At 34.8% G+C, this 13,109-nt stretch overlaps 1 protein-coding gene across 2 annotated transcripts in view; it reads left to right on the top strand.

The window, feature by feature from the left end:
* Positions 1-13,109, top strand: part of HIBCH (3-hydroxyisobutyryl-CoA hydrolase) — a 118,481-nt gene that overhangs the window by 78,205 nt on the left and 27,167 nt on the right. For both annotated transcript variants that reach the window (XM_074215501.1, XM_074215500.1), the window contains exons 9-11: positions 9,852-9,938; positions 11,425-11,483; positions 12,998-13,079. In XM_074215501.1, coding sequence (XP_074071602.1) covers positions 9,852-9,938; positions 11,425-11,483; positions 12,998-13,079 — 228 coding nt within the window. The remainder of the gene's footprint in view (positions 1-9,851; positions 9,939-11,424; positions 11,484-12,997; positions 13,080-13,109) is intronic.

Consider the following 13,109-nt stretch of genomic DNA (forward strand, 5'->3'; position numbering starts at 1 on the left):
TAAGTAATTTAATTGGATAGAATTGCCTTTTTTATTATTTTAGCTCAACCTTACTATGAACATTTGACATTTTTCCAATTATTAGATCTGACTTTATTTGCGTGAGAAGTGCTTTATAATTGTGTTCATACAGTTTCTGGGTTTGTCTTGGGAAGTATATCTCAAGTATTTAATGTTGTTTATAGTTATTTTATTTTTATTTTAAAGTTTTTGCAAGGCAAATGGGGTTAAGTGGCTTGCCCAAAGCCACACAGCTAGGTAATTATTAAATGTCTGAGGCGGGATTTGAACTCATTTACTCCTGACTCCAGTACTGGTACTCCACTGTGCCATCTTGCCCCCTAATGTTTATAGTTATTTTAAATGGAATTTCTCTTTCTTTCTCTTGCTCTTGGGCTTCGTAGTTCATATATATAGAAATGCTGATGATTTATGTGGTTTATTTTTTATCCTGCTACTTTGCTAAATTTGTTTATTGTTTCAAGGAGGTCTTTAGATGATTTTTCTTGGGTTCTCTAAGTTTACCATTTTAGATGATTTTCTCAGGTTCTCTATGTTTACCATCATATCATCTGAAAAGACTGAAAGCTTTGCTTCCTCCTTGCCAATTCTGATTCCTTCAAGTTCTTTTCCTTTTATTGGTATAGCTAGCATTTCTTATACTAAATTGAATAGTAATGGTGATAATGGGCTTCCTTGTTTCACCCTTTATGTTAATAGAAATGCTCCAAGTTTATCCCCATTACATATAGTATTGTTTATTGTTGGTTTTAGATAGATATTATTTATTATTTCAAGGAAAACTCCATTTATTCCTATACTCTCTAATTGCTTTTAAAAGGAATGGATGTTGTAGTTTATCAAAGGCTTTTTCAACATCTATTGAGATAATCATATGATTTCTTTTGGTTTTGCTACTGATATGTTCAAATAAGTTAAGTGTTTCCCTAATATTGAACCATCCCTGCCTACCTGGTCTAAATCCTACCTGATTATGTTGTATTATCCTAGTAATAACTTGCTGTAGTCTCAATGCTAAAATTTTATTTTAAGATTTTTGCATTGATATTCATTAGGGAGAACAGTCTATAATTTTCTTTGTCTGTTTTGATTCTTCCTGGTTTAGGTATTGGCACCATATTGGTATCCTAAAAGGAATTTGGCAGAACTCCTTCTTCTCCTATTTTTAAAATTAGTTTGTGTAGAATAGGAATTACTTGTTCCTTAAATGTTTGGTAGAATTCACTTGTAAATCCATCTGGACCTGGAGACTTTTTAATAGGGAGTTTATTGAAGGTTTCTTAAATTTATTTTTCTCAAACAGGGTTATTTAAGTAATTTATTTCCTCTTTTGTTAGCCTGGGCAGTTTGTATTTTTGTAAATATTCATCCATTACACTCAGTTTATCCAATTTATTGGCATACAGTTCAGCAAAGTAGCTCCAAATTATCTCTTTAATTTCTTCCTCATTGTAATTTCATTATTTTCTGTCTTTTAATCACATTAACCAAAGGTTTGCCTATTTTATTGACTTTTTCATAAAAGCAATTCTTAGTTTTATTTATGAGATCAGTGGTTTTCTTGCTTTCAATTTTAGTAATCTCTCTTCCTTGATTTTCTGAATTTCTAATTTGGTTTTTAATTTAAGATATTTAATTTGTCCTTTTTCTAGCTTTTTTTTAGTTGCATACCCAATTCATTGATCTCTTCTTTCTCTATTTTATTGATATAAGTATTTAGAGATATAAATTTTCCCCCTTAAAACTGCTTTGGCTACATCCCATAAAGTTTGTTATGAAGTCTCATTATTATCGTTTTCTTGCATATAATCATTGATTATTTCTATTATTTACTGATCCACCTATCATTTGAGATGAAATTATTTAATTTCCATTTATTTTTGCTTTATCTTTCCCTGTATTACATGCAATTTTTATTGCATTATGGTCTGAGAAGACCTTATTTATTTCTGCCTTTCTGCATTTGATTATAAGGTTTTTGTGCCCTAGTACACAATCACTTTTGTTGAAAGTGTCATGTTCTGCCAAGAAAAATGTATATTCTTTTCTATCCCCATTAAGTTTTCTCCAGAGGTCTATCATAGCTACATTTCCTAAGATTTCATTCTCCTTCTTAACTTCCTTCTTGTTTATTTTGTTGTTATATTTATCTAGTTCTCAGTGTGAGATTGAGGTCCCCCATTATTAAAGTTTTCCTGTCAATGTTTCCTTGCAATTCACTCAGCTTTTCCTCTAGGAATTTGGATGCCATATCACTAGGTGCATACATGTTTAGTAATGATATTGTTTCATTACCAGTGGTGCCTTTTAAGAAGATGCAATTTCCTTATCCCTTTAATGAGATTGACTTCTGTTTTTATTTTTTCTGAGATCAAAATTGTTACTCCTGATTTTTTTTTTCTTTGGCTAAGGCATAATCTGTTTTTTTCCAACCTTTTATCTTTACCCTGTCTGAATCTCTCTGCTTCAAATGTGTTTCTTGTAAACAACATATTGCAGGATTCTGGTTTGTAATCCATTCTGCCATTTGGTTCCCATTTTGAGACAATTCATCCCATTCACATTTACAGTTAAGATTACTCATTCTGTATTTCCATTCATGCTGTCTTTCTCCATTTACATCTTTCTTTCCTTTTCTCTTATTCCTCCTCACCAAACTTTTACTACCTTTCCCCTTTGACTTTTAAAATTTAACTTTCAGTTTATTTTCACTTATACCTTTGTCTTCCCTTTTATCAGTCTCTTCTTCCCTTATTTTTTTCTTTTCCCTACCCTCACCCCTTCCCTGTAAGACTAGGACAAATTTTTAAATCCAAGTGGGAATGTGTCTTATTCCCTCTTTGGGCCAAATCTATTGAATATTATTTACTCAGTGTTCACACTCTCCCAGCTTTCCCTCTAAAATTATAAATCTTTGTACCTTTCCACCTGGTCTTCATTTCTGGCTCTAGTACTGTTAATCAGGTATCATCAATCACAGTTTGATTATTTGATTGCTTGATAAGCTCATATTGTTATCAGAGTATCACAGCTTGATTGCTTGATAAGCATCATTGTCTCAAATTACATCAAATTATAATTATAATCATTTTTTTTAACCTTACCCCCTTTTCAAGTACCCTCCAAGGACACACAGTCCTACTCATAAGCCAAAGTATCATCCAAAGTCAAATAATTTCTGAAACTATTTGTGCCCTTCCCCTAAGGCCTACTTTCTTTTACACTTTACTTCCCCCTCCCCCACTTAAGGTACTTAACCCCTTGTTAAGTGAAGCATGGATTAAGTCAAACCCTGATCTAATTAACTACAAGAATCTAAAAGGGCTGTTAAGTACTGGGAGGCGTTGGAGGTTTCACCTGAGTATTCTACAAATGATTGTAAGTTATGGGAGACACTGATTCATGACCTGGCAGTTTATGATGCCCTCATCAGAGTAAATTCTGTGCATTGTCAGCACAGCAGAATTAAAGTGGGACAAAGTATAATGAGACCCTTAAATTTAAAGTTAACATCTCTGCTTTTCACCAGGGCTTTTTGTCTCAAACATATTGATGTCATCTTGGACCTCTTCAATGAAGAGAAAAGACTCAACTATGCCCATATCCTTTAAGTCCAATCTCTTCAATATTTGACTCTTTAATTATCCTAAGAGAAGTAAATTTTTAAAGAATTAGAAGTGTTATATCTTCCCTTTTCAGTGTTGTATACATTTTGATTGTCTTGACCAACATTTGTTTTTTTTTGGTGTTTCCATTTACTTTTTTTTTTATGTAACTCTGAAGTCATGTATTTGGCAATTGAATTCTCTGTTCACTTCTTGTTTTGTGTCAGGAAATTCTGGAAATCCTCAATTTCATTGAATATCCATCTTTTTCCCTGACAATACATACTGAATTTTGTAGGGTAGTACATTCTGGTTTGTAATCCCAGGTCTTTTGCTCTCTGATATATATGTTATTTCAGATCTCCCCATCCTTCCATGTTGATGCTGATAGGTCTTTTATGAGTCTTACTGTGTTTCCTTTGTATTTGGATTGTTTTCTTTTTTATGCTTGCAGTATTCTCTCCTTTATTTGAGGGTTCTGGAATTTGTCATGGGTTTCTGGCTACCTGAAACCTGCTAACAGATTACAGCAATAAAAAGCTGAAAATGGGGGAAAGGGAAGCTTATGGGAGAAAGAAAAAGGCAAAACAGAAACTACAAACCAGAGATTGCCAATTAGACATGTATGATTTTAATTTCTTTGAGATCAAGCCAAATTAAGACTAGGCAACAAAAATTCAGTAGGAGTCATAATTTAGGACCATCTTTTAGTTGTACCAGTCCTGGTAATATTGATTTTAGACCCATGTCCAATTTTTAGGGATTCCCTTCCAGAGAACCTTTGCAAAATGTGTGGAATTCAATCTCCAGAATGAGCCTAGAGAAATATAGACCTGACCAAACTAGTAACTGGTTATAGCAAGGAAATAGGGGGACAGACAAACAGGCACCCCTTTTCAAAGTTGTGATTCCAAGTAAAAATCTGGTGGCGACCATCACAGCTTGTCAAAGCGGGGTGGTGTCTGGTAACTCCATTTTTCTAGTCTAATCTAACTTTTACAACACAATTGATGTGAAGGAGTCCCCCCCGCAAATGAGGAGGGGTCCTCACTGAGTTTTGGCCTATGAAAATAAATATGTGGTAACTTTCCCAGAATTTGTCCTAATCATGCTCAAATGTTACCAGAGTTTTGGCTGAAAGAAAAAAGCAACAATTAGGTTAACAGTTGAAGATTACACAAATATATGTGGGCGAGGTCTAGCTAGAGAACCAACTCCAAGAAAATGGAGCTCTATAGTGGGGATTTTATAGTTTTGACCATCAGAAGGCAGAATCTGAAATGTCACCTTTGACTTGTCCCATTAAAGAAGGGTATGTTCCTCCTACAACCTGGGATGGGAGGGGGCCACCTAGAAAGAGGTTAGGACAACTCAGGATGAGGAGGGGAACCCGAAATCAGATATTCCAGTAAAATGAGGTGTCCTTTCATTATGCTAAAGACCTTCAGAGCATGGAGATAGGTATCTTGATGAGATTAGGAAGGATAAGACTTTGTATCTGTTTACAATTTGAGAAAGTCTCAAAGCATACTTTCCAATGGCTAGATTTTGATCTGATTAAGAAGAGGCCTTCTTTAGTATCTTTGTGAAAGTTGACCTCACCCATGAACTCAGCTATTAAAGACTCAGAAAAATAATTCAAATATATGTATGTATGTAAAGGGTAAAATTTACTGTTCACTCTATACATAGCTTGTAGGGTAAACTGGAGGCACAGTGTATGCCTGAAGTCAGGATGACTCATTTTCTGACCTTAAAGGCCCGAGAAAGTTGGATATGACTATAAGGACTAAATAATAGCTTTGATTTCTGCTTTTGAAAAATTTATTTTCACATATCATGATCATTTATCAATTGGGGAATGGATTTTATGTTTTATAATTATGACTAAGTGCTATATATATTTGAGAAATGAGAACTATCAGAGAAGCTTGCTATAAAATTTTTTAATCTTACTTCATTAAAGTCTTTGATACCCTTTAGCAAAATGTAGTTTCCTCGATTATCTCTTTTAGTTAGATCCATTTTTGCTTTTGCTTTGTCTGAGATCATGATTAGTATGTTACCTTTTTTATTTCAGCTGAAGTATTATTGATTTTATTCCAACCCTTCACATTATCTATTTATTTATTTATTTATTTTGCTTTGAAAACAGTGTAGGTTTATTTAAAAGAAATCCAAATTTTTAGTTTTATTCTGAATCCTCTTTTATTTTATCGTGAACATAGAATAGTTCTTGTTTCATTTTATATTTAAATTTAAAATGAATCAAAATAAAAAATAAGTATTAGTGTTGGAGATATTAAATACATTAGAAAGTCTTTATGTAGTCCAATGCATTGTCCACTAAGCTCGCAATGTAATTTTCTTAAGATACAAAGCTCATCATGTCAACTCCCTTCATTCTCTCTCACCATATATACTCACTTATAAACTCCAGGATCAAAATCAAAATACTTTGCTTTTCAAAGAGTGCTATAATCTGCCTCCTCTTTTCAGTCTTCTTAAGCCTTAAAGTCCTGAACTCCCATCACTATTTGATTGAGAAACTGTACTCCTTGCTATTTCACTAACAAGAAGCTCCATCACTTCTGCTAATATCCCCTGGTTGCCCTTCATGACTAGGATTCTCTACCATATTCATCTCTACCTCCATACTTCCCTGCATTCCATCAAAGAGTACCTATAATACTAAATGATATAGGAAACATTTCACATTTCTCCTTAAGTCTAGTGCCTTCCCTCTGATGATTTTATATATATACATATACATATATATATCTTTTTTTTAAAGATTTTGAGTTTTACAATTTTTCTCCCAATTTTACCTCCACCCCCCCCCCATGGAAAGCAATCTGTCAGTCTTTATTTTGTTTCCATGTTGTACATTGATCCAAATTGAGTGTGTTGAGAGAGAAATCATATTGTAGGGTTCTGGTTTTTAATCCACTCTGCTATTGGCTTACATTTTAAGGGAGAGTTCATCCCATTCACATTCAAAGTTATGATTACTAATTCTTTATTGCCTTCCATGCTATCTTCCCTCTGTTTGTATTTTTCTCCCTTCCCCCTCTTTATCCATATTCCCCAGAATTTTGTTTCTGAATACCACCCCCTTCAGTGTGTTTGCCCTCATATATCACTCCCTCCCCTTTCTTTCCCCTTTCCCTTTTTCCCTTTTCCCTTCCCTTCCTTTTTGTTAGTTCCCCTTTCCCCCTCCCCTCCCTTTCTCCATTCCCCCCCTCCCCTTTTCCACTTTTGATACTTGAAAGGTTAGATGTTTTTTAAGTTAACTAAGTATGTGTAAATTGACTTTAAGCCAAGTCTGATGAGAAGAAGATTCAGGTGTTTCTCATCTCCTCCCTTCCCTCTATTACAATAGGTATTTTATACCTCTTAGTGTAATGAGATTTACCTCATTCAATCCCCTCCCTCCTCCCATCTCCTTCCTGTCCCCCTTTTTAAGGAGGTAGTGTTTTTAAAAATCATTCTATCTGAGTCATAGAAAATTCTGAGTCTAGCCCCACCTCTGATCCAGCAGGTCAGTTTCTCAGGCCCTCAGTCTTTCCAGCCCCTCCCTATATCACTTATCCCTTTTCCTATTTATTTCGCTTTTGGATGAGATAGATTTCTGTACCATATAATACATATATTCTTCTTTCTCAGAATCATTTTTTTTTGGCAAGGCTTTAGGGTTAAGTGATTTGCCCAAGGTCACACAATAAAGTGACTATTAAGTGTCTGAGATCAAATTTGAACTCAGGTCCTCCTGACTCCAGGGCCAGTGCTCTATCCACTGCACCTTCCAACTGCACCTTTGAATCAGTTCTAATAAGAATGAAGTTCAAATATTGCCTGCCACCTCCCAACCCCTGACCATTTTTACTTTACTATAAAAGGTTTTTCCTTACAAGCCTCTTTTATGTGAGATTAATTTCCCCATTGAACTTCTCCCTTTGCCCTTCTCTTATTGCATCCCCCTTTCTCACTCTTAATTTTTTTTTGAAGTTATCCCAACATAATCATCTTACAATCATCCTTTCAAGGTAAAGTCCTTCTACCAGCCATAATGTGATGATATAGTTCTTGTGAGTTACATGCAGATACTGTCTTCTCCTCATTGGTGTTTTGGACTGCTTTTTCTATTTGACCCAAAGTGGTATTTAACATTTAAGATGCTCTCTTCTTCAGTATTTTTTTTGTATCTTCTTCACCAAGATGGTGATTTGGTTTTCATGATTTTTCCTGCATTGTTCTCATTTCTCTTTCCAATTTTTTTCCTCTAACTCCCTTATTAGATTTCCAAAATCCTTTTTGAGTTCTTTCATAGCCTGAGACCAATTCATATTTTTCTTGGAGGCTTTGAGATTAGAAGCTTTTTGTCTTTGTTATTTTCTGAGTGTGTATTTTGATCCTCCATAGGACCAAAGTATTTGTCTATGGGGTTTTTTCTTCTATTGTTTGTTCATTTCCCCAACTCTTTGTTGAGGTGGGACTCTGCTTCCAGGGTGGAGGACACATTGTCCCAAGCTTTTGAGGATTTTTGCAGTTGTTTTCGGGTTCCCCCAGGGACTTGCAAGTTTTCAATTCTTCCAAGTTCTTATGAAAGACCCTGACAGCTCCCCTGGTCTGTGCTCTGGTATGTGAATGACCACAAACACTTTCCCTCTGCTCTGGAACTGTGAGAAGGATCCCTGTTCTACTGCTGGAATACTCTGTTGTGCTTCTGTTCCCCGTCCTGGGACTGAGCACCCAAATTGTGACCTGGATCTGAGTATGAGCAAAGCAATAGAGTTCTGCCTCAAGGATAGCAAAGAGACCTCTACAATTGACCCTGACCCCCTTACTGTCTGTGGACTGAGTGCTCTGAAGTAGCTGCCAGGTGGTTCCCCAGGCCTGCTCCTGGTCAGGTCTGCATTGAGGCCTGCACTGGACTGCCCCCCCCCCGCCCCACTCTGGAGGTGTGCTGAAGGTCCTGCTGACCTTCCAAGTTGTCCTTGGCAATTCCTGGGCTGACAGGTCTGGAAACTGCTACTGACACTGACTTCCACGGACCCAGGCATCCCCAAGGATCCCAGGTGCTCTGTGGTCTGTTCCTGTATGACAGGTTGCACTGTGGACCCTTTCTAACTGCAGTGCAACAGACCTTTCCCATGCATCTTTCAAGCTGCTGCTGCTACTGTCATAGCCCTTACTGATGCTCCTGGTTGTCACAGATCTCTAATACAAACCTCCTACGTTATTTTAGATTGGAAACATATCTTACACTGTCTTAAGTTGGCCCTGCTACTCCAAAATTTGATTTGAGCAGTTTTTTTAAGGTGTTTGGAAGGGAATGTGGGAGAGTTCACCTGTGTGGCTGCCTGGATTCTTGTCATCTTGGCTCCATCTCCTGTTGAATCTTCTTAAAGTCATAAAATACATAACTTGTCCACTGACATTGTGTAAGATGTGATATATTGCACAAGACTTGACCATATAGTTGTGATTTTTTTTTTTAGGTTTTTGCAAGGCAATTGGGGTTAAGTGGCTTGCCCAAGGCCACACAGCTAGGCAATTATTAAGTGTCTGAGACCGGATTTGAACCCATGTTCTCCTGACTCCAAGGCCGGTTCTTTATCCACTACTCCACCTAGCTGCCCCTCATATAGTTGTGATTTAAAGAATGTGGAATTTTTGTAGATTAGTAAGCTTTTTGTAAATGCTATGCGTTTTGAAATCAATCTGAGACAAATATGAATGTAATCTTAAATTACAATAAGGAAAAAAATTATCCTATCAGCTAGTATCAGTTTTTCCATAAAATTTATAAGCACAGAGGAAATGTTTTAATTTCTTTATTTCATCGCCTATATCAAGACCATATAAACTACTTCTTAGGAAGCGAGATATTATTCTCAATAATAACTATAAATTGCTGCTATCTTTTTTATCTTGAGAGAGTAACTTAATAAGATAGAATTGACTAGGGAATAGACAAAAGTAGTTGTAAAAGTAAAAGTAGCTCTCCTTATTCAACTTTCCTTTTACCTTTTTAGCCTCTCTCCTAGTAATATTTGTTGTATGAGAATGTGCCTTCCTACAAAGAAGAATAATGAAATCATTCATTAAGTATGAAGAAATAGAATCATGTCTAAATAAGATTATCTTTATTTTTTTAAGTGTTTTTTTAATTTTATGTTTTTTTCTGTGAGATTTCAATTTTACTTCAATTCTACTCTTTAGTTGACTATGCTGGAAAAAGATTTGTTGACCCTGAAATCACCTTCAAAAGAAAATGTGGCAGAAGTCTTAGATGTTTACCATAAGAAGGTAATCCAATTGATAGTTTTAACATCAGGTTTTAATTAAAGGAACTATTTAAGGTATTGCATATACATATATATGTATGTAATAGTCATTCATAGGTATGAGTTTTAAGCTGAGAGAGACACAGACCATACAGCACACACATGGTTAACTGTCTTGGCTTGAGGTCTCAAGTTTCTAGATTGTCTAAGAGCTAAGATTACTTCCAGTTTCCTGTAAGAAAAGAGATGCCTAGTAACAGGTGCAGGGAACATGACAGAATAATATGAAAGAAAGGTTGGACTTGTTCTGCTTGAGTTAAGAGGGCAGAATTAGGAACCATGGGTAAAATCTGTAAGGAGGTAGCCTTGGGTTTTGGGTTCAGTGTAAAGATGGGCTTAAAAAAGGTACTATTCAAAAGCTTTTAGAAGTAGTGGATTTCTCATCATGGAAATCTTCACAAGGAGGCTGAGTTGACACTTTTTTATTGATGTCATATAGAGTTCATACTTGGGTGAATTGGATTAGATGTCCTTAAAGGGCATTGATAACCTATAGAATGTACGTTATTCTATCAAGGTTTGTTACAACCTTGCTTATTCACTGCCTCTTCCACAAGAGAACAGTGTGTTTTGTAAACAAAACAACACACACACACACACACACACACACAAAACCAAACCTATGTTTTTTAGAGGTTCTACTCCAGAAACTTAAATCTCACTTATTTACTTTTTGGTGAACAGGATGACATTGTCAAAAAAAAAAAATGAGAACCTAAAATAGATTCATAGCATTATGAAGTTTTACTCTAGCCTTTAGTAAACAATCTATCTTTTTTAAAAAAAAATTTATTTAAGGCAATGGGTTAAGTTACTTTCCCAAGGTCACACAGGTAGGCAATTACTAAGTGTCTGAGGCCAAATTTGAACTCAGGTCCTCCTGACTCCAGGGCTGGTACTCTATCCACTGCTCCACCTAACTGCCCCCTAAACCTCTATCTTAAAATAAGTTCCAATATTCCTTTGTTTTCCTTAGAGATTATGTGAATTTACATTCTCTCACATAAGTCAGAAAATTGTAGACTTACAATTGGCACCAAGCATGATCATGATACATGAGCATACTTGTTGAATCTTTTGTGAATACAGGAAAAAAAGCCTAAAATTGTCTAAAGTAATTCTGAGTCCATAATAGAGCAGCATATTTCATACTCCGAAATGAGACAATCTTTGTAAAGAATTTTATAAACTTTAAAGTACTATATAAATTATTATCCTTATTTTGAACATAGCAAATTATGTATATTTTTCTGCCATTGTAGATGTAATTTGACCAACATGATAATTTATTGTTGTCTCTTAAAAGATCTGTATTTCATTATTATCTATTTTCAATATCTATATTTATTATTATTAAATTCATAAGCCATAGCAGTTTTGGGATTTCTACATTATCTTAATTCCTTCAATTAACTGAGACAAAATTTTTGTCATCTCTTTTCGTGCAGTGTCAAGCTGATCAAGATAAACCTTTTATACTTGAGGAACATATGGACAGTATTAACAGGTATTCTTTTTAGATCTTCATGCATCTACTTAGTCATTTATCTATTTATTTTCTAGTTTATTACATTTATTTGTTTAGAGTACGTACATTTTTTAAGTTGATTTTTTTCAGTTCCAAATGCTGTCCCTCCCCATTTCTCTTCCCCTACCCACTGAGAAGGCAAGAAAAACAAGGCATAATACAAATATGTATAATTATACAAAGCAAATTTCTTTATTAGCTATCCCTTGCCCCCTCCCAAAAAACAGGCAAATTTTTTTTAAAAAAGAAAGATATGCTTCTATATGCATGCTGTGTCTATCAATTTCATCATTAATCTTTTAGAATTATAGTAGGTCATTGTTTTGATCAGGATACTAAGTCTATCTCAGTTGATTGTCTTTACAATATATTTGTTTACTGTGTAAATTGTTTCTGGCTCTCCTGTCTTCATTTTGTATCAGTTCATCAAAGTCTTCCCAGGTTTTTCTGAAACCCTCAACTTCATCAGTAGTAACAGTTATTTAGTAGCAATCCTTGTGTATCTGTTCCTATGGCAAAAGTATCTTATGTTGAATTTGTTAACATTTCAATGATATGAAGTCTAGAAAATGCACAATAACTATATAATGTATATAATTCCAGTTTAGAGAACACATTGCTTTTATTTTCATTCAGGTTTGACATTCAGATTTGACCTATTTCTTCAGGTCAGTAACAGTGATTGGGATAGAAAAATGGGAATACTAGATTTGGATAAGGCACCTGGTTGGGGCAGAAGGGGTAACAGTTTGACCAAAAGGAAAATCTCTGTGAACTGTTAAATTCTTTAAAGTCATTTGTTCACGGTATCAAGTAAAATATTGTATATAGTTAAATCACAAAAAAAAAAAAACAAATAGGATAGGGAAAAAGCTAAATAAAATTTTTATAAATAAGTGTATAGTAATTACCTATAGACTTTTTAGAAGTGTTTATTTTTACATGAAAAATATTGACATATCTGTTAATTTTGATGAATGTTTTAGGAGATGGTGTGGTGTAAGGGATATAGATCTAGTGTTAGAGTCTGGAAGACCGAGTAAGTTTCATGTCCTGCTTCTGGCACAGGCTAGCTTTGTATTTCTGAGCAAGTCTGAGTCCTCTATCTGCTTTGGTAGAGGGAGTTTCCTGGAAGGTGGGAAGAGAGCACCTTTATTAGTGAAATCAAAGATTTCCCTGCCCCATCCCCCCCCCCAACAACAACAGAATAACTTAGAAATAATCATAGTAAGTGGAATGAAAGGATAAAATAGAGCAAATGAATATTTAGGCTTGCTTTTCCATTAGTGAAGTTTGGTCAAAAATAGTTTCTTATATGTCTATTTCTTATAAGTCTATTTCTTGCTATTTTAAATTATATTGGACAAATTATATTTTTCTTGTGTGTCTGGGTAATCATGCCTTTTTTTTCAATCCCAAATTCAAACTCACTGGTAGTTAAGAAATGAAAATTAGGTCACTAATAGGTGATATAATAAATTTCCCCTTCTTAGGTGTTTTTCAGCAAATACTATGGAACAAATTATTCAGAATTTACAAGAAGATGGTTCGCCTTTTGCACTTGAGCAGTTGAAGGTAATGTATGCATATCATCAATGTAATATG

Source organism: Macrotis lagotis, chromosome 1 (assembly GCF_037893015.1).
Source record: "Macrotis lagotis isolate mMagLag1 chromosome 1, bilby.v1.9.chrom.fasta, whole genome shotgun sequence".
Lineage (NCBI taxonomy): Eukaryota > Metazoa > Chordata > Mammalia > Peramelemorphia > Peramelidae > Macrotis > Macrotis lagotis.